This window comes from Drosophila ficusphila, unplaced genomic scaffold (genome assembly GCF_018152265.1).
Source record: "Drosophila ficusphila isolate 14025-0441.05 unplaced genomic scaffold, ASM1815226v1 contig_414, whole genome shotgun sequence".
NCBI lineage: Eukaryota > Metazoa > Arthropoda > Insecta > Diptera > Drosophilidae > Drosophila > Drosophila ficusphila.
Genome location: NW_025064328.1, coordinates 12,107,305 through 12,126,720, shown reverse-complemented (window position 1 = coordinate 12,126,720; position 19,416 = coordinate 12,107,305). Strand labels below are relative to the sequence as shown.

Below are 19,416 nucleotides of genomic sequence, written 5' to 3'. Positions count from 1 at the left end.
CATCCCCTTTGGCGCCATCGCTGCGGCCAAGTCGCTGCGTCGCACCTTCAAGCTGGAGTATGTGGACGACCACAACGATCGGAAGGAGCTGGAGATCAAGCTGCCCAAGCAGCCGATTGCCGCAGGACTCTACCGCTCCATCACAGAAAGGCATGCGTTCTACGTGTGCGACAAAGTGCGCGGAGTGGTGACCAACCAGTTCACCAGGGATCTCAAGGGCACCATCGCCTCGATGTTCATGGAGAACACGGAGCTGGGCAAGCGGTATGTGTTCGATATCCAGCACACCTGCCGCGAGGTTCACGACCAGGCGAGAAGGACGCTCCACGAACGGGGAGGAGATCTGGTGGCCGAGGGAGCCGAAGGATGCTCTGCTGCCGTTGGCGGAGGACTGGGCGCCGCTGCCGGTGATCCGCTGGACGATGTGGCCGGGGTCAGTGGGCTGTCGATGTCGATGACGATGGGGATGGCGACTGGTGGCGGCGGCTCCATGGCCGGCAAGATAGATTTGGCCATTCGCGAGAAGGAGGCGCGTGAGGCGGCGATTGAGCGCTGCGTGGACACGCGCATCTCGGAGGCCATGCAGTGCAAGATCTGCATGGACCGCGCCATCAACACAATGTTCAATCCCTGCTGTCACGTCATCGCCTGTGCCCAGTGCGCTGCGAGGTGAGTTGTCCCTTTGAAGAGGGTCCTTGCACTCTTATTTGAAAAAGAAGCCTTTAGTTTAGAGTATCAGTTCAGAAGCTACCTAGAAAAATTAACATTGAAAATCGCACCAAAAGTTATTTAAATTATTTTACTATCTGTTTCACAATTTAAATAAAAAGGGAACTTGTTACAAAAAGAATTGTTATTAAAAGCTAGATTGTAATACAGTTTGTTTTTAAACTTTGTTTTTGATTGTTTTATTCAAGGATCATAACAAATTTATGTTTTTTTTTTACTTCAAATATGTCTGATAAATATTCATTAGCTTCAATTACCAGCTTCGTTTTAGTAATGCAACAACTTTTGAAACGTTGAAAAAAATACAATTAGATTTACATAATTACATTTTCTTTATTTTTGAATGGGGATAAATTGTATAATTTATGAAAACAAAACTAAAGGGCACTTTTCTGATATAAGAGGTTTATTTTCTTTAACTTTTGTTTAATGAATCTAAACTAATTTTATTATTTCTACCTTGCAGATGCAGCAACTGCCCGAACTGCCGGGTGAAGATAACGAGCGTGGTCAAAATCTATCTGCCGCCGGAGCTGCGCACCAGTCAAGTCGATGGCGGCGCCACAACCGCCAGCGGCAGCAGCAGCATCACTCACCTCGATGGCAGTGGCCACCAGATGGAGGAGCAGCTCCACCAGCTGGAGGAGATCTCAATGGCATCCGGATCCCTGGAGGCGGGATCCTCGGCGGGAGCAACCGGAAACGGAAACGGAATTGGAGGGCAGCCGAAGGTCACGACGGCCGCCTAGAATTGGTTGTGCTCGCTGCTGTTCCGGCTGATGGAATGGGTGTGCGTGCCGATTGTCTGAGATGCAACATGATCCACTAACGATTCTATTTGACCACAACACCTAAATGGGAACAAACCAGCTAAAACAAACGAGCAACTAGCAACTAGCAACTAGCAACATGCAACATGCAACATGTCATGTGCAACATGCAGAAGGGAATTTGTTCTAGGGAAAAGATAAGAATTCGAAATGGAGTAGTCAGTCTGTCAACAATCTTAGCTCTATCTTTACTCAAGTATTTTACGGATATAAGCAACTGAAAACTTTAACTGTAACTGTAAACTCGTAACTCTAACTATGATCTAGATATGCTAGCGATTTACACGATATACTATACTATATGATATATTTACTATTTATAGATGTACGGACTTCGAGAAAGTGCTATTTAAACTCGTCTAAGACTTCACTGCATAGCCTATGCCTAGAATCTATAACTGCAGATTGTTTCATATTCATATACACACTGTATACACATAGATACTATATATTTACGATCGTTATAGATCAGCGATACCTTATACGATATAGCCCTTGAATGTACAACATAGTTACTTACTAAATGTTAGTCATTTTACCAACTAAACTCGAGATGTATTTATTAACGCCTAAACTCTTTAGTATTCCAACTCCCCCAAAAACCCAGAAAGCCCCCCCCAAGAAACCCCCCAATTCTCACATATATCCTAAAGAATATACGATATATATATATGTTAGCGTGTGTATATAGGACAAGCGTACAATAATCGCAAACCCAAGGAGCAAAGTAGTACTAAGTACCTGCAAAACAAACAGAAACGGAAACAGAACACGAAACACGAAAAGTATCTCTGCAGTGGATATTACATAGTCAATAATAAATGTTAACAATGTTATACTATATATACATATATATATATATATATACATATAAAAGAAAACCAATGAAAAACCTTAAATGTACCTTGCTATCTGTTGTTTATTGTTTGGAACGTGCAAACTTATTTTATTCTTTCTTTTGTTGAAAACTTTAGTGGAATATTCTTTTCTATCTGGTCGAAATCGTTTTCTATTTTCTTAATTTTCTTCAGAATTCCTCTACAAATTCTTCTCTCTTTTAATTTGGTTTCCTCTTTTCACTTTTTACGTTGATCTGTCTTCGTCCAAAACTGAATTCGAAATAAAAAACTTTCTCAAAAAATGTCATCAAGTTCCTCGCATTTGAAATCATCTAACCTCATCGATATTTCCTTTCATGTTCTTGTTTTTAACCGCTTTGGTATCCTTTTCGGATGGAGGAGTTTAAGAATTAAAGATAATCTGGGAAGTGAGGTCGGCCCATCTACAAATATTTTCGATGAGCATCACCTTTGCTTGTTCCACTTTTGGATTTGACTTTGTATCCTGAAAAAGTTGTTTAGATTCGACCTTATATCTTGGCGGCTTAATTTCCATACCAAGAAGGGTGGCAGCAGCGAAAATATTGGCTTACAAAATTTGTATTGGTTTTCCAATTTGTTCTCGAGACGTCTTATAGTGGAATCTTGGGATGACTAAGATAAAACCCGAATGTGGCATTTTTTTATTGGATGGAAGGCGCGCCGGCAGTATATGGATATAATAAAAAAATAATCATTTTTAATGAAAATCCAATTTATTATGTTAACCAAAAACCCAAGAAAAGGGGAAATAATAAAAAAAACAATATTGAGTCCATTTGGTTGTTTTGGATTTCAGGTTGCACTAAATGGTATAGGCATTTTTTTTAATTCAATTGCGGTTTCACTTTAAGTTTTCTTAAATGCAATGTGTTTATTTTGTAATGATTTACTTATATTTACCTTGCAATTTTTAACTATTTAGTCTTACGGAAAAAGTTTTTAAAAGTTGGCGCCGAAATAAGCCATTAACGCTTTAGTACATTACTCAATTTGAGCCAGACATGAGTATCAGCTGATGTCATGCTTCTTCTTATGCCTCTGACATTCACCACCTAAATATGTTTTATTTTAAATAAATAAATTAAAATCAATTGGGAAAGTTAAAATATAACCATGAAGCCTTATAAATAATTTGATAAATTTTAAAAATATCCACAAAAATCGAACGATGTGGCCACTCTGCCAGCCAGGTGGCAAATTCGCGTTAGCGTGTGACTGCTGCTCTTCTTCTTACACTGCTGCTGCAATTATATATCGCTGTTCCGTCGACTTCGCCGATCCACCTCCGCGCTAAAATCGCTATATTGCTCAACGCCCCGCGAATTTTCCGTAAATATTGCTATTAAACGGTGGCATTAAAAATTACGCAGAAATAAAAGGGTTAGCATAACAAACGGGAAAAACACACAAACTCACACACGCGTACGCCATCAGCTGACGCCGGCAGAGGCAGCAGCAGCGACTGAGCAGCGGCAGCAACAAGCAACAAAAGCAAAAGGCAAACAATTGGATAAGCACTATTAAGGTGTTAAAAACGCTGGTAACCTAACAAGTCCAAGAGTTCAGCTTGAGAAGGTAACAGATCCAAGGTCATAGCGCTAAAAAGAAAAAGAAAATAACATTGACTTTTGTTGTTGTTTTTGCTCCTGCAACAGTTGCAGTGCGTGAGTGTGTGTGTGTGATCGCGATCGCACGTCTTTGTCGCACTCACTTTGAAGTGCTGCCGGTGAAATGGTGTCGCCTTTCGCTGCCGACGTCGACGTCGCTCGGCCAGCGTCGCTGCCGGCGTCAGCGCAGAGACCACCGCAGCGGCCATGAAACGAAATTTGTGTTCTGAATTCTGTAAAAATGTTTACAAATGCGAACATTATACACTGGCAGAAAACGAAAGTCAACAAAATCACACAATACGGACCAATAATAAATGTAAAAAAGAAAAACAGCTGGGAGTACAAGCCTAACAAAAATTGTGTAATACCATATCAATCAATTAAACGATTCCATAACTGCTCCTAATTTCATTTACTGAACTGTAAAAACAAAAATGTGTCTAGGAAGCAAAATAAAACGAGTGAAACCTAACGAGTAAATTAAATTAAAAACGTTCGTATCCTTATCACATTGTTCTTTTATAAAATTATAATTTCAAAACATTAACATTAAAATAATAAATTTAAAAACACACGCATTAGGTCCCTTCTAGATTATTCAACCCCAACAAAAATCATAAAAAAAAACAAATAAGAATAAGAAGTAAACATCAAAAGTATGTAAACAAAAATAAATAAAAGTCTGTTAAGTCAGCTCAAAATCAATAAACCAAACATATAATGGGTATCGGAAACACACAATGATAAACCCAAAAATAATACTACAATTGCTCAATTCAAAATTCTAAAAATCCACTAGTGCTCTTAATAGCTTCAAAAGCAAGTGAAAAGATAAAGCAAAGAGTGTTAACAGAAACGAAATAAAGAAACCCCGAAAGGAAAGTCCAGAAAAGTGCCTGAAACCAAATGTGTTTTCCCTGAAGTTAAATCCCTTCGATCCCTCAACTCGGCTTTAATTCCCGTAAAGCCCTTCTTTCACCTGTTCCCACCTTCAATCAACACAATAATTCCCTGACAAAAACAAGCACATGAGTTGGATTAATAGGAGTCAACTGGAATAGGCCGAAGCACCCCGGAGCACAGGTCAGTATCGGAACAATCAGGCCATATTAACTGCCATCAATCAGTTAAAATATTAAAATACCGTTTGCTCAATTGGATGGTTCGCCTTGAATCGGTTGAAACCGGTTGCCGGTTACCGGTTCAATTCGCAAGCCGGCGAAAGACAAATTGAAAATTCAATTAATTTAAATCAATTTTAAATCGACAGTTTGGTTCCATTCGGTTTCAATCAAATGTGTCCGCCTCAAACTCAACTTTATCATAAAATTGCAATTAAAGATTGCGTAAGTTCAGGCGAATGAGAAATTGCAAATGCTCTATAGCTATATTTAATACATATATTATAACTACTGAGTTATGATTTTCTAGCGGCGTAATATTTAAGTCACGGTCTGGCGAAAGAAAACAATTTTTATGGATACAAACAGGGCGAAACCGATAGCAAAGTACTGAGTCATGAATTCACAGGAAAATTGATTTTTAATCAAGTTTTTTTATGAGTTTTATAAATTACAATCCTAAAAGAATTTATAAATAAAAAATCTGCTGTATATCAAATGTGTTACTCCAGATCTTAGCAAAATATACACGCATTTATTTATTCATTTAAATCGCAAATCGCGTTGTTTGTGAAATCGGCAAAATTAAATAGTCATTAAAATGGTAATTTAATGAGACTGGCGCCTTTTCGAGCAAACAAAAACAAACCCAATGGTAAATAAAACGAAAACCGAAATAAAAAAGATGATTTATACGATAATTAAATATGTATTTCATTCGACCAACCGTATACACACATATTGGTTCTGTATTTGTCGCATTTGGTTTGAACTTTAAAGAGGGACTTCGGTTATTAATTTAACCTTTTTATTCGGTTTCGTTCTTTTTAGCAGGTCTGAAAACCTGAATACATTGGATGGCCTCTCCTCTCCAGGTTTCTGAGCCCCTTTTAGATGTCCAGTTTTTTTGGGCGCTCTTAATGGAAAAAATGTTGAGCGGTCTTTTTAGTTTGCCCCTCTTCATATTTACCCCTTTTATTTATACCTTTTCAAAGGGTATTTCAATTTTGATACAAACCTTTTTTTATTAAATTTATAAGGTACTAAATTTAAAGGCTACTAAATTTTAAAATATGAATGCATTTCAGATTTGAACTTATTTTGTAATTGGGAAAATACAATTAGATATTTAATACTTAAAAAAAAACAAAGTTTATAGATCTTAGTGCTTACAAAAATTGCAATTATTTCAAACATGTTAAAGGATATAAACTATCAAAGATTAAAGAGTTACCAAGGAATTGGTTGGTTTGTAGGGTAGTTTTACTTTCGATTCCTTCCGTTAACATTCCATTCTCGATTTTGATTGTTTTTGCGTCTGTTTATGTTGCGTGAGGAGGGGCAAAGGGGCTGGGGGCTAGCGAAAATGGAAGAGGGTGCATGGGCGTAGAGGGGGGGGGGGGAGGGGCCGACGTCCTGCCATAAAATTGCATGTCCAAGTTGTTTTATTTGATTATGCGAGTGTGTGCGAATGTTTGCTTTTTGTGTTTTTGCAGGACTTTATTGCGCGGAATGCTATTTAATAAATTCCATTTTTGTCTCCCCCTTCCCCCTCCCTCTTGCTCTTATATTTTTGCTTTTTTTTTTGGTTGTTACGCGGTCAGGATTTATCTGTCCATTCAGTTCTGGCTTTTGTTAGTGTTGTTTCCGCTTTCCATCTTGTTTGTGCAATGCAAATTTTTAAATTCAATTTCGCTCGTAACTTCAATTGTGTCAAAGGCCAGCCAAAAAGTTGAGCAAAATGAAATATGAACATCCCATCCGTAGAAATATGCACAACATCCTTTTTGGCTCGCTGCGTATTCATATTTCATTTTCAGATTTATTATTAAATTCTTCCCCTATTTCCTTTCCTCCAAATGCAGTTCACTTCACGCGACGTTTAGTTTTCCTTCGAGAAAACTGGCACAAAAATAAAAGAATAGATAAAAAGCGACGAACAATAAAGAGACTGCAAAACTTAAGCACCTTAACTCACTTTGCTCTACAGCAAAAAACTCAAAAAAAAAAAAAAAACTCAACATATAATCGAGAAGAGAGCGAAAGAAAAGAATTTTCAACTACGCTAAAAACTTTTCCGAGCAACGCAACTTTTTCTTTCTTGTCCTGAAAAGTTGTTTCAATAGTTATACCCCCGTTGTTATTGTTGTTGTTGTACGAAACTTCCGCTACAGCAATAACTATAACTATGGAAAAAAACAAAAAAAAAACAAAGCCAAGAACATCGACGATAAGCGCGAGTTCAATGGTTAAAGCTTAGTTTTGTTTTTATTTTGGGGAAAGAAAACTTTAAACATTGGTTCGCTGGGTTTTCTATTTCACTTGTTCAGGTTATGCCACGCCCTCAAAAACAAAAAAACAAGGACATGAGAGCCATAAAAATTTTCTGTGAACTGATGGGGGTAAAAAAACAAAAACTTTTAAAAACAACTGCAAGGAAAGGGAAAACAGGGCAGGTGGGCGGTAACAAAAGCAACAATGTTCAAGTGCAGGCACAGGCAAAAACTCTGGAAAACCTAAGAACAGACGCGGTCAACACAATAGACGCGAGCTTTTTAAACTGGTTTTCCAAACTTAAAAATTAAATATGTATTTATATTTTCTTTATGGTGCTTAATTCCCCAATAAATAAATTACAACTAAAAAGTACATGCAGTTTTAGTGAAAAACAACCTAAAATATCAAATTTAAATCGTATAAGATTGTATAAAAAAACATTTAAAAATATTCTGATAACAGCGGTGGTAAATATTTGAATCAATTTGTTTGATTTCCCCATTTGTAAAATAAACCTTTAAAACTTGTGTCTGTTCAAATTGCTAAGGAACTTTTTATGTTTGTTTTTACATACTCTTAAATAAAGCCGCAGCTGTATTATTCAACATATTGAAATGCTTAAAAAAAAACGCGAAACAACTCCTAAAAGCTTGCACCATAAAAATAGGGGAAAAATACAAAATATGAGCTCTCGAAACTGCATTTTCCCCTTTCAGCTGACTGAAAAGCAAAAAAACAATTGCTTGCTCCGCTTTAAAAGCCCCCTACTCAAACAAAAAAATCAATAAAAATGCGCATAAATAAATTAAAAATAATTGCGATATGAAAAACTTCCTTTTTGAATGCTTTTGTTTACATTATACAATTTAATTATGGCCACTAAAATTAGTACTGGAAAATTGCAAACTTTTGTGTAAATAAATAATAACACATTTGATTAGTCGGTGGAAATAACATGGTTACATAACGTTGATTAAAAAAATACAAACTAAAAAGCGTACTCTATTGTTGTTTCTATCTCGATGAGTTTCGCTAAATGAGGGCAACACAAAATTGTTTAGCGAATCTTCTGTGAGGGGGTTGTCTGATTTGGCACATATAGTATGTACTTGATAAAGCGAATTAACACCATTCGGAACTGGCTCGTGCTATAAACAAATAACCGATATATTTAGCCGGGCGTCCGACCAGATTTATCTGGAACTCCAAAGTGCGAAAAAGTTTCGCACATCTGATTTCATCTTCGTGGGGCTTTCCTCTCCGCTGATTTTTCTTTTCCGTTTCGCTCGTTATCGCTTTATATTCAGATGCTCTTTCGAGTGCCCGACTTGCGTCACATGTCTGAAAATTGTTATACATATTAATGAAAACAACGCGTCGCAAAAAAAAAAAAACAAAAAAACCAAGATGGCAAGTAATTCAAATCAAATAAAACCAAATCGGCTCAGAAACAAGAAGCAACGTCCGACAAATCGTCGAATCACTTCAGCATGCAAATTATTTTTTTCTTTTTTGCTTCCATCGCCATTTATTTATACTTCCCACATTGATGATCCCAGAGATCAGGAATCATGATCGCAGAGTGATGCGGGTTATCGCGGGACCCGCTCTGAAATAGGTTATCGCCATCGGCAATCGTTCGATTAACGAGCATCGAATTTCCGATCACAAAAGGCAGCCCACTGGAGGCTGGACTCAAAAAGGGGAATATTTTAAAACAATTCGAAATAAGATTCAATGGATCTTTTATTTCGCTTATTGATTAAATTCTGCAGAATTTGATGTCAAGTACTAAATAAATACGTTCAACATATAAACGTAATTTCTATAATAAAGAAATTCCACAGAAATCTATCACATAATATAAATTGTTTCGTTAGATATTAAACTAGATAAAACTAGATAGATAATAATTTTTTTAAAAAACTCTCAAGGTTCTTGATCTTCAGTTCAAAACCAAAAATATTTGATGATTTTTAATTTTTAAGAACTTGATTTTTAAATTAATTTTACAACTCTTAAACAAATTTGAATGATCTATTCAACTTCTTTTCTTTCCACTGCAGCTGCAAATATTATGGAAAAGGCGAAGGCGTATATCAAGAATGAACTTCGCGGTGGCAGCCAGCAATCCGAGCCAGCGACCACGCCCACTCCGACCTCGCCTGCGTCGGCGGGCAAGCAGCCTTATCCGCCCGTGGAGCTGATGCCCTCGCCGGGAGCAGCGGTCCACCGGAGCAGCAGGACGCCCAACGAGCAGTACCATCCGGGTTACCATCCTCCTCCCTCTCATCATTACTATTCCGGGGTCAAGTCAACCGGAAGAGCTTCAGCTCCACCCGATCATCATCATGTTCCCCTCACCATTTGTTTTGTGTGCGGTGGTCATGGTGGCTATGAACCGCAACCCCTGAGGATTCGCCACAATGCCGAACGTCCTGCGGAATCCTATTTTCCCTTCCTGGAGCGCCATGAACCACCGAATGGAGTGGCGGGTGTGGCACCTGGCCAGGATTACGTGTGGGCCTGCATGCTCTGCTTTCGATCGCTGAACGAACAGTGGGATTCCTACGAGCGCCAAAAGAAACCTCTGCTGCAGAGGATTTACCACATGAAACGGGTGGATGGAAAGGGTTACATTGGAGCAGATGTGGCCACACAAAGCGAGTATGCCGCTCAGGTTTTGGGCCTCAGTGCCGAGCACCTCACCCAGAATGGCTTGGCGGAGGGACATGGAGATCCATACGCTTTATCCAGACACTATTCACCTCAGCAACAGTCGATGCAGCAGCACCACCAGCTGCACCACCAGCAGCAGCACCACCAGCATAATACCTCAAGGAATGCCTCACCCTCGCCAAATCCCAGTGCTACCGGTGGTGGTGGTGGTGGTGTGGGTGATTATTATCCCAGGAACTCAGGAACGCCGTCGAGCCACCACAACAATAGATACCTGAGCAGGCCGCAATCGCGGGATATTTTGCCCGTGGCCTCGCCCACTTCAAGACCGCCCAGCGAACCGCCCGCCATGAAATCGGTTAGTTATGCTCAGCAAAAGTTTAAGTTAAGCTCAGCGGGAGCAGGAGGAGCAGCAGGAGCACCACCCCCACCACCACCTGCTGGTTACCAAGGACAGGCGCCATATCATCCCGCTCAGTATCAGCAGTTGCAGCAGCAAACGGCTGCTTATCATCTGCTGCAGCAGGTGAATGCCACAGAATCCTCCCACTACAAGGGAAATCCCTACAGTGCATTGCCATCACCTGGTGGTGGACCACTGGGACCACCTGCACCGTCCAATCTGGAAGACGATAATGCCACCGTGCTGGATTTAAGGAACTCCTCCAGTTCGTCCAGTGCTAACCAACCTTTAAGTCGCCAGATTGCCAATAACTCTTCGGTGACTTCAAGCAGTCAACCGCCATCGGAAGTGGGAATCCTGGATCTCTCCATGCCCGACAAGAATTCCATTACCGAGGTGTGTTACGTATGTGGGGACGAGCAGCGACGGGGCAGCCTCATCGAGCTGAGTACGGTGAAGCCTCGGGAGAGCGGACGTCTGGGTCAACCTGTGGCGTACTTTCCGCTCTTCAACGAACAGCATCCGCGACCAGCTCGCTCCCGTCCAAAGGATCCACGTGGCATGATTCAGGCTTGCCTGCCTTGTTACGAGGACCTCATGCAACAATGGAACGCGCACCAGGTGAGTTTGCAATTCAAATACATACTCCATTTTCGAGGTGGCGGGAGGAGCTCCCTGCTGTCATTGGCATAAATGCATATGGAGCAGAGTCATCCGGTTTCGCCAGCAGCAGCGGGTTCTCAATTGACATGTCCATTCGAAATGGGGTCGAGGTGAATACGGAAATTGAGGGAATTTATTTACATTTACCATTTAAAATTATGAGGATGAGGTATTCTGACTTTAAATGCTTTAAAATTAAATAGATTCTTGGTAAATCTACGATATCCATTTGAACCTGAAATACCAAAGAAAATCTTTATAAATACTTATTTATTATTAAGTTTATTGTGTTTGAATGAAAAGGGCAATCTATGATTTTGCTTTAATAGAAATCCATTTAAATTCTGTTTAAATTGTTGTCCAAATTGTTGTTCAGAAAACATTATAAATTAATAGTTAAAACTATGGATACCTAAGCAAACTTATGCAAACTGGTTGGTTTAATATTCGTATTTTTTTTACCGCCAACCAAATGTGAATTATAATTTCCAAATATGTCGTGAATTTATACTGTGAATTCACGAATTTAAAAATTTATCACCGAAAAGCATTCCAGCGGTTTTCGCTTTAAGGTAACCACCCAAAAGTATTAATATGCAAATAGAAATGTTTATGGATGCTGGCATGTACAAACACCCTCTTTTCAAAATATTTTGCGAAAATTTCAATATTGTTCACTCCCGCATAAATAATGGAATTCGATAAAAATCGTTAGAGGGGGGCGGTGAAAAAGAAGGGAAAAGAAGGAAATGCAAACTGAAAAACGAACAAAACAAACATTGGCAAAAGACCAGAAAAAATGAGAAAAATAGGGAAGAAACAAATTTACGAGAGCAGTTTTTCGCGTCGCACGAATCAAAATAAACAAAAATATATGGCCACGGCATCCAATCCGAATGGCGATGATTATAATGGCCATAACGATGAGGATTCGGTGATGATCATGATGATGTTGGCGCCATGGAGATTGACCCGCGAGTATAAGGCTCTCCACTGTGCGAACGATTAATCAGTGGGGTCGTCGTCGTCAGCATCCATATATATATATATACATTTATATCTTATATAGTATATTCCCCTGCGCGACTGACTGGCAAAAAGGGCAATATCAACGAGCAACAACAATCCGCAGAAGTTGGGGATCAAGGAGGGTCATTTGGGGGGAAGAAACCTCGTAAAGGCGGCGAATGTTGTGGGAATTTTGACCGCAGGGTCGCATGTATTTCTGATTAAATTTTAATAGCTTTCCGCGATTATTTCGCTTCTTTCGTTTTGTTTTTCGCATTTCGCTTCTTTTTGTTCCCCCGCACACTCTGTCTTTTCTTTTCTTTTTTTTTTTTGTCTTTCGATTTTATTTCTGAATGCGGGGATGTATTTATAAATTTGAGACATCGCCCTGGTTTCGCTCATTGATAGTGGCGGCGGAGCATGTTCCGCGGATTGGGGCAAGGAATTTGGTATAGGTCTGCTTAGTATTTGCTGAATGATTCACGGTTTTATAAGCTTATAATGAAAGTTTTCCGAGGTTGAAATTCGTCATTTATTAATAGCTAAAAAGTTGACAATCAAATTATGAGATACGATGAAATATTTTATTTGAGAACTTAAATATGAAAAGTAAACTTTCTCTTTCTGATACCTATTACTCAAACATTTATTATGTCAAATACGAGCTTCTGAGTTTGGGCTATATATTTGGACAATAGTTTATTTGCAGATATAAAATTATTTTTCTGAAAGCAATATATGGCTATCTTGTTACTTAAATTGGAAGATTGAAAGTTATAAAACTGGATTGAAAATAACTTATTATTATTTAAAATAGATATTCAGCATTAAATGCAACGCAACTTATCTCTTAAAATATTAAATCCAAGGGGTCAAGAGATGCATAATTAAATTAATTACAGAATTTCGATTCTCTGTGAAGGCTAATTCAATTTAAGGCATTTGATTTTAAAGCGAAAAAAAGCAACAAATAACTTAATTTCATATAATTTCGACCGACACTTTTGAGAGTTCGCCCGTTCGACGACTCCCACTCTTTCGCACGCAACAAAGCCCACAAATGGAAATTAATTTGTAGAGGTTCGCCGCCCACAGCCGCCATCCACCACCACCCACAGCCACCCAACGCCACCCACCGCAACGGTCGGCCCTCGGCACGAAACCAAAACAATTTGAATTTTAAATTCAGCGCAGAAAATTTCCAACATGCTATAAAAATGCAAAATTCACAGCTGGTGAGACGCTGCCGGCGTCGACGACTCTCTGAAAAACCCGGGAATGCAATGTGTAAAATGCCGGATAAATAATTAAATGCCATTAATTGGAATTGTGTAAATTTTTCGCCGGCACCGAAGTACCGAAGCCCAAACAAAAACAAGTCGAGCAAAAAAAAAATGAGTGCCCACGAAATAATAAATAAATAAATAAAGACAAATAAAATTGCAAATGCTGCAATGCAGCGAAAATCCTGAGAGGTGTGTGTAGTATTCAACCAACCAACCAGCCATCCTATTCAGGGAAAATGCAGGATGAATAAATAATCAAACTGGGGAAAAATCATAGCGACTGGATGGTTGGGGCGGCGAGACAAATTAATTAAATTTAACCCAGTAAGCCATGGAAATTCTCTGTTGGCCGGCTGCCAGCAAAAGCGTCCAAACCGAGCCTACATAACCAAACATTGTGAGTGAGTGCGATTTTCCCTCTTTCCAAATGACGCGCACCCATTTCCATTCAGCGAAAAGTGCGAAAAGAAATTTAAATATTTATGCTCGAATTTTATTTAAAGCAATTCGCGTGAAGCCAAACAAAATCAACTAATGCAAAAAATAAGAAAATTTAAATCGATCCGTTGGTCTGGCGCGATGCCAGAACCAAAATAAACGAAAAGCCATAAACTACATCTAGATAAGTTATAAACAATTGTATAAACAAATCGTTTTCGGATACCCTATAAAATTAAAAAGTGTGTAGTGGCAATGTGTGTCTTCTCGTTATAATTTTCTCATTATCGATTTATAAAAATAAGGAATTAAAATAAATTAACGGAAATTTGTAGAAATTTATTCAGAAAATGTTTAAAATTGAATTTTAAAGGGGAGCTTCCATTTCGTTGAACCCAAAACATGTTTTTTTAACCAGTTCGCTCTGCATAAATGTGCAAATTAGCCTTACTCGTTTCTCTTTTGTCTAAATATATAATATAACAATAAATCACGTTTATGTTTGCCATATAATTAAAAAATTCTCAATAAAAAATCTTAGTTCCTGTGAATGTCATTAAAAAATCCCAAAACCGTACGCTTAACTTCCCAAAAAAAAATGGGTGATAAAGTGTGGTTTTAAACATTTTATAATTTATGTGCTTGTGAATGAATTGTAAAATTAGAACAGAACAGAAGCAGAGAACAAGATTATGAGATTGACAACAATGACCTGCGGTATTCCCTTGGCTCGCAAGAATTTCCTGGCACTCTGCCCAAAAGTCAATAAAAGAAACGCAAACACGACCCAGACACTAGATCCGGATAAAACTGGCTGCGAAATCAATTCAAGCCGCAAAACGTTGCCATCATAAAAAGGAAATAAAATGCAAACGAATAAATTAAACAAATACATTTTGGTTGGGGGATAATTGGAAGATGTGTTTTCGGTTTATGGTTGGATTCTTGTGTCATGCGAAACATATTTCTATGGCGTTGAAAAAATGTTTACAGATTAAAACCAAGTTCAAGTTGATTGGCTTTAAGCACCTTATTTTATTGGCAATTGTTTTATAACAAGTTAAAAAGGCTTACTTGGTTTAAATGTAATAAATTCAAAAGCATTTATTATAAAAGTGATGATAAGGAAACTTTAAAAGCGTAATTTATCTAAGTAATTTATATTAAGGTTACTTTTTGGCTGCACTTTGTTTTGATAGATGAAAACACTATTTAAAGCTTATTGAATTTCCCATAATCCGGTGGTTTATTTTTCCCTGTGTAGCATTATCTCCTTAGAAAAGACTTTCCCTGGTGTAAAAACTATCCCAAACTACAAATTGTTTACTTTCTGGCAACGCGATGAACTCCAAACCGTCGGCAATGTTGAGGCAGTGCTCCACTCCGCCTGGTCGAATGGGATCCCACTTCACGGGAGCAATAATCTCGCAATTAGGATCTCCTGTGGCCGCAAACGAAGTCCACATGCCAATCAGCCGCTCAATTGTTCGGTACTCAGGCGTATTCTTGTCCAATTTGCTCGAAAGGATGCTGTAGAACATGTATGAAATGTCATCGGCGTGGCACACTCCCCTCACCTTCTTTCCGCATTTCAATATGCGATAGTGATTGTAGTGCGGTGAATCCATATCAAATCGATACAGATAGGTTGATGAGTTGCCTGCATAAGCCAATCGAGCGAGCAAAGTGCGATGAATGTCGTGCCAAAAGTTCTTAATACTCAGGATGTGAAGGCATTCGAACAGTTCCATGCTGGCTCTTTCGGGATCATCGAAATAGGAGGTCTTTAACCTTCTCACCATCTCAGCCAACTCTTCCTTATCGATGGAGTTGCGAACCTGTTTTGGGATTATTGCCTCAAAGGCACTCAGCATGTAAAGGGAATCCTGCAAAGTACTCTGATACGAAAAGAGTCCTTCAAAAGAGGTTCCTCCTATGATCATGGGAATCTGATTGCCCCAAGCACTTGATAGTTGTTCCTGTTGGGATTTCGCAATCACACAATCCTCACCAACATAAGTTTCTATTACAGGAGCAAAAGCCAGTATATCATAATCACGATGTTCTTCCTGCGAAACAATCGCATTGCAGTAAAGAGCCAACTTGCTGGCGGGAACTTGCTTGAGAAACTCCAACAAATCCTTTTCGCTTTCCAAATCTCCAGTGTAACCGAGTTCCTTGCCCAATCTCTGAGGACATTTCTTGTCCGAATTCGTGGCCCAGCCACATAAAGCCGAACCAGACTGGACGATTGCCCGATGGAAGAGTCCTCTCGCCTGCTCCGTTTGCATAAGGATATGGGTGGAAGCTCCACCAGCAGATTCACCAAATACGGTTATATTCTCAGGATCACCATTAAAGTTGGCTATGTTCTCCTTGATCCAACGAAGTGCCTGGATTTGGTCCTTCAACCCCGCATTGCCGGGTATCTTGAGATTCTTATCCTTAAGACTCAAGAAACCTAAGGCACCCACGCGATAGTTAAAGGTGACCAACAGGACATCGTGTTTCATGAAGTAATCCGGTCCGTAGATCTCCCGGGAGGCTTCTCCGATTTGGAAACCGCCTCCATAAATCCAAACCATAACTGGCAGTGGTGTTGGCGACTCCAACTTCTTGGCGTAGACATTAAGATAAAGGCAATCCTCGGATCCTTCGGCAGTGTTCATAATGGAGTTCCTCTGCATGGGCTTATCCCTGGCATAAGTGCAATCCCTGATTCCCTGCCAGGAAATCGGAGGTTGGGGTGCTCGAAAGCGCAGTTCACCCACTGGAGGTTGGGCAAAGGGAATTCCTTCAAAGGAGTAGTAGAGCTCTCCATCATAGATGGTTTTCCTTTGCTGACCCTTCAATTGACCATATTTGGTAGTCAACTCCTTGGTGTGACCCGTGCCCAACTTGTACTGAACAACCTTATGGCCAATGATCCTGGGGGAAAAATAGGAAAAATAGTATGACTCATCATTTGGCGACGCTTTTTGCAAACTTTATACTCACTTGGCGCCCAATTTCAGCTTTTCACCAAAGCTCACGCGCAAATCCATCGCTCTTTAAACTCTCCACTTGTTTCTACTTACTAAGTAAAACTATTTGGAATATATATAGTATATATATAATCTACTTTTGGACGCAATCTCCTCTGACACTTCCAACGCGCTCGAACGCCAGACAGAGACTGAAAATGGTTCTCGCTGCTCCAGTTGATGATAAAATTGTTTAGATAGCCGCCGCACCCTCGAAAAAAAGGGGGGCCAATGGGGCGACCATAATAATTACTGCTGTTTGGACTCACTCACTCACCAAGTGGGTCGTTTTGAGTTCCATCCATATGTGGATCAGTCGATAGTCCATAATATCATGCCCCGAAATCCCTAATTGCGTTCGAACATCGCTATATGTTTTGGGGCCCAACAAGAGATAAGATTCAAGTGTCTGATTGGGCTGGAAATCAAATATTTATGGCTAATTCAACAGCTACACAGAGATTAAAAAGTGCAAATAAACCAAGGGGTTAATGTTAGATTATAATTACAATGAGGTTTATTAAGTAGGATAATGAGGGGTTTTTAGCCAGATAAATTTAAGATGAGTTCAAAGGGGAAACCAATTTCGGAAATTTATTATACGAGCTGTAAATTAAGAAACACCTTTAAACTATTTAAATCCTCATTTATGGTAATAACAGATCTTTAAACTCATGGGTGTGTTCATCAGGCAAGAATACCTTTAAATACAGTTTTTATTATTCTGATATGCTTTTTATTAAGACTACATTGTAAAGATAAGTAGGGTAAAAACTACGTTGCTTTAAATAATTAAATTTTCATCTTTAATGTCAGAGCACCTGACATACTGACAGCAAAATAGAGAGACATGCGATATTTTCTAGATGCTAAAGTTCTGATGTCTGTAATCTGTAATACATTTTTGTTACGATTCACGCAGCTGTGGCTTGCAATTTAACGAATACTATATACCGTTGCAATCTAGCAGTATCGCTTAGAATTATTCAGAAAATCTATATTTTAAAGCGAAGCACGTTTTACTAAATGATGTAATTTTGAATTTTATTAAAAGTTTAATGTTCCCTAGAAACAAATGGTTGGAGGTAATTTTTGATTAAAGATCTGACTTGTTTTACTGAGTGGTGTAATTAAAGTTCTATAAAAGTGGTAATGTTCCATTTATATAAATTGTTTAAACAAACAATTTAGTTATTTAAATCGTTTAAATAAATCCTTTAAGAATCCATCTTACTGAGTTTGCTACCCTGTTTTGCTACTTGACTCTTGCTAACCCAAATAATTCCATAAGTATCTGCGTCTGTTTTGGCGGCTTTCAGACAGATGCAAAGGCACGGAATTCAATTGCATGAAATGGGTGAAAGACCAAAGACAAACTTGGCTGTCATTAATTAAGCATTACAATGCTGCTTAGACTCGTTGCCTTCACTTGTTTGCAGCTTTTGCCTTGGCAATTCACTCTTTACATTTGCGGCAAACAACGATGACGAAGGAGATGACTTAAGAGGCTGAGTGGGTGGTAGGTGGGTGGCTTGGGTGAAAGGTGGGCGCGGTGGTGGTGATGCTGGGTGAAAGATGGGTGGTGTGGTGGTGGGCGGTTTCCTTGGTAACGAGCACAATTCGAAACGAGTGTCTCCTGCGGCTTCAGTCTCTTTCCATCTTTCCGTCTGTCTGGTCGCCTTGGCCTCTCCTCCTGTTCTTTGACGTTGTTTGTGCATTAGTTAATGTGATTATTTCACACTTCGTCTGCTCTGAACTAACATTTAATTTGGCCCCTAACCCCCACTCTCCCCCATTTGGCTTAGCATCGCCTCGTCTTCCTTCCCCTCGTTGGTTTGCTTTCTTTTGTTTGCCCCGTATCATTTGTTTGTTTGGCCGACAGTGTTTGTGTGCGTTTACTTAACTTTTGTTATCACTCTGACTGCGTTTAGGATCTCTTCTATCTGCTGCAGTTGCTCTGCGTCTTTAAATAGAACACAATTTTATTTTTAATCACTTTTATCATAATAACTTGAACGAAGGTCTTTAAATTTTTGATAAGAAAATAATTAATCTGTAAACGAGAGCAGTTAAAATCCCCCATATTTGCTTTTTGTAACAGCTGTTGATCCTAAAATTCCCAACAGGTTAAAGCGCCTTTAAAGAAGACAAAATGTCTGTAATTAGCAGAGTTACTTTTAACATCTGAATAAACAAATCTGCTATGTTGAAAAATTTTAAATTTAGTATTAAGTAAACTAAATGTATAAAAGGAAACAAGAAATCTTGTTCCACATTAAATGCATTTTAATAATAGAGAGCTTTTCAAGCCCTTTAAGTGCTGCATCCAATTTCTTAAAGCCCCTGAGCATTCTGTCTCCGAATCAAATTTAATGTTGAATTTATCACCCCCTCTACTCGGTCTTTCTGTCCAATTCAATTTTGTTTGCTGTTTCGCCTACATTGTTTCCGTTTTTGCCGTTGCCAGG

The 19,416-nt window shown here is 39.1% G+C and overlaps 3 protein-coding genes across 7 annotated transcripts in view; 2 read left to right on the top strand and 1 right to left on the bottom strand.

Annotated features, from left to right (window-relative positions):
• The window catches only part of LOC108096695 (E3 ubiquitin-protein ligase MYLIP), a 28,419-nt gene extending 25,957 nt beyond the window's left edge, over positions 1-2,462 (top strand). Inside the window, exons 3-4 of the mRNA XM_017198512.2 lie at positions 1-669; positions 1,196-2,462. Of these exons, the coding sequence (XP_017054001.1) occupies positions 1-669; positions 1,196-1,478 (952 nt within the window). The 3' untranslated portion in view covers positions 1,479-2,462. The remainder of the gene's footprint in view (positions 670-1,195) is intronic.
• A 1,203-nt stretch (positions 2,463-3,665) lies between these two features.
• The window catches only part of LOC108096603 (AF4/FMR2 family member lilli), a 75,504-nt gene continuing 59,753 nt past the window's right edge, over positions 3,666-19,416 (top strand). The window contains exons 1-3 of one of the 5 annotated variants that reach the window (XM_017198303.2): positions 3,666-3,820; positions 4,850-5,133; positions 9,515-11,151. In XM_017198303.2, the coding sequence (XP_017053792.1) occupies positions 9,526-11,151 (1,626 nt within the window). In that variant the 5' untranslated portion in view covers positions 3,666-3,820; positions 4,850-5,133; positions 9,515-9,525. Of the gene's footprint in view, positions 3,821-4,321; positions 5,134-9,514; positions 11,152-19,416 lie in introns of those variants that run through there. The other 4 variants (XM_017198301.2, XM_017198304.2, XM_017198302.1 and 1 more) reach the window with 4 other exon arrangements.
• LOC108096606 (esterase B1) lies at positions 14,931-17,109 on the bottom strand. Its single transcript, XM_017198313.1, has 2 exons — positions 16,923-17,109; positions 14,931-16,853 (listed from the first exon to the last, which is right to left on the bottom strand). Exons 1-2 carry the CDS (start codon positions 16,967-16,969, stop codon positions 15,200-15,202), a joined length of 1,701 nt encoding a protein of 566 aa, XP_017053802.1. The 5' UTR covers positions 16,970-17,109; the 3' UTR covers positions 14,931-15,199.

Coding starts and splice junctions, on each gene's coding strand:
- LOC108096606 (XM_017198313.1), bottom strand. CDS start 16,969: ATGGATTTGCGCGTGAGCTTTGGTGAAAAGCTGAAATTGGGCGCCAA. Junction 16,854..16,922: donor AAGCTGAAATTGGGCGCCAA/GTGAGTATAAAG, acceptor TTTTTCCCCCAG/GATCATTGGCCATAAGGTTG.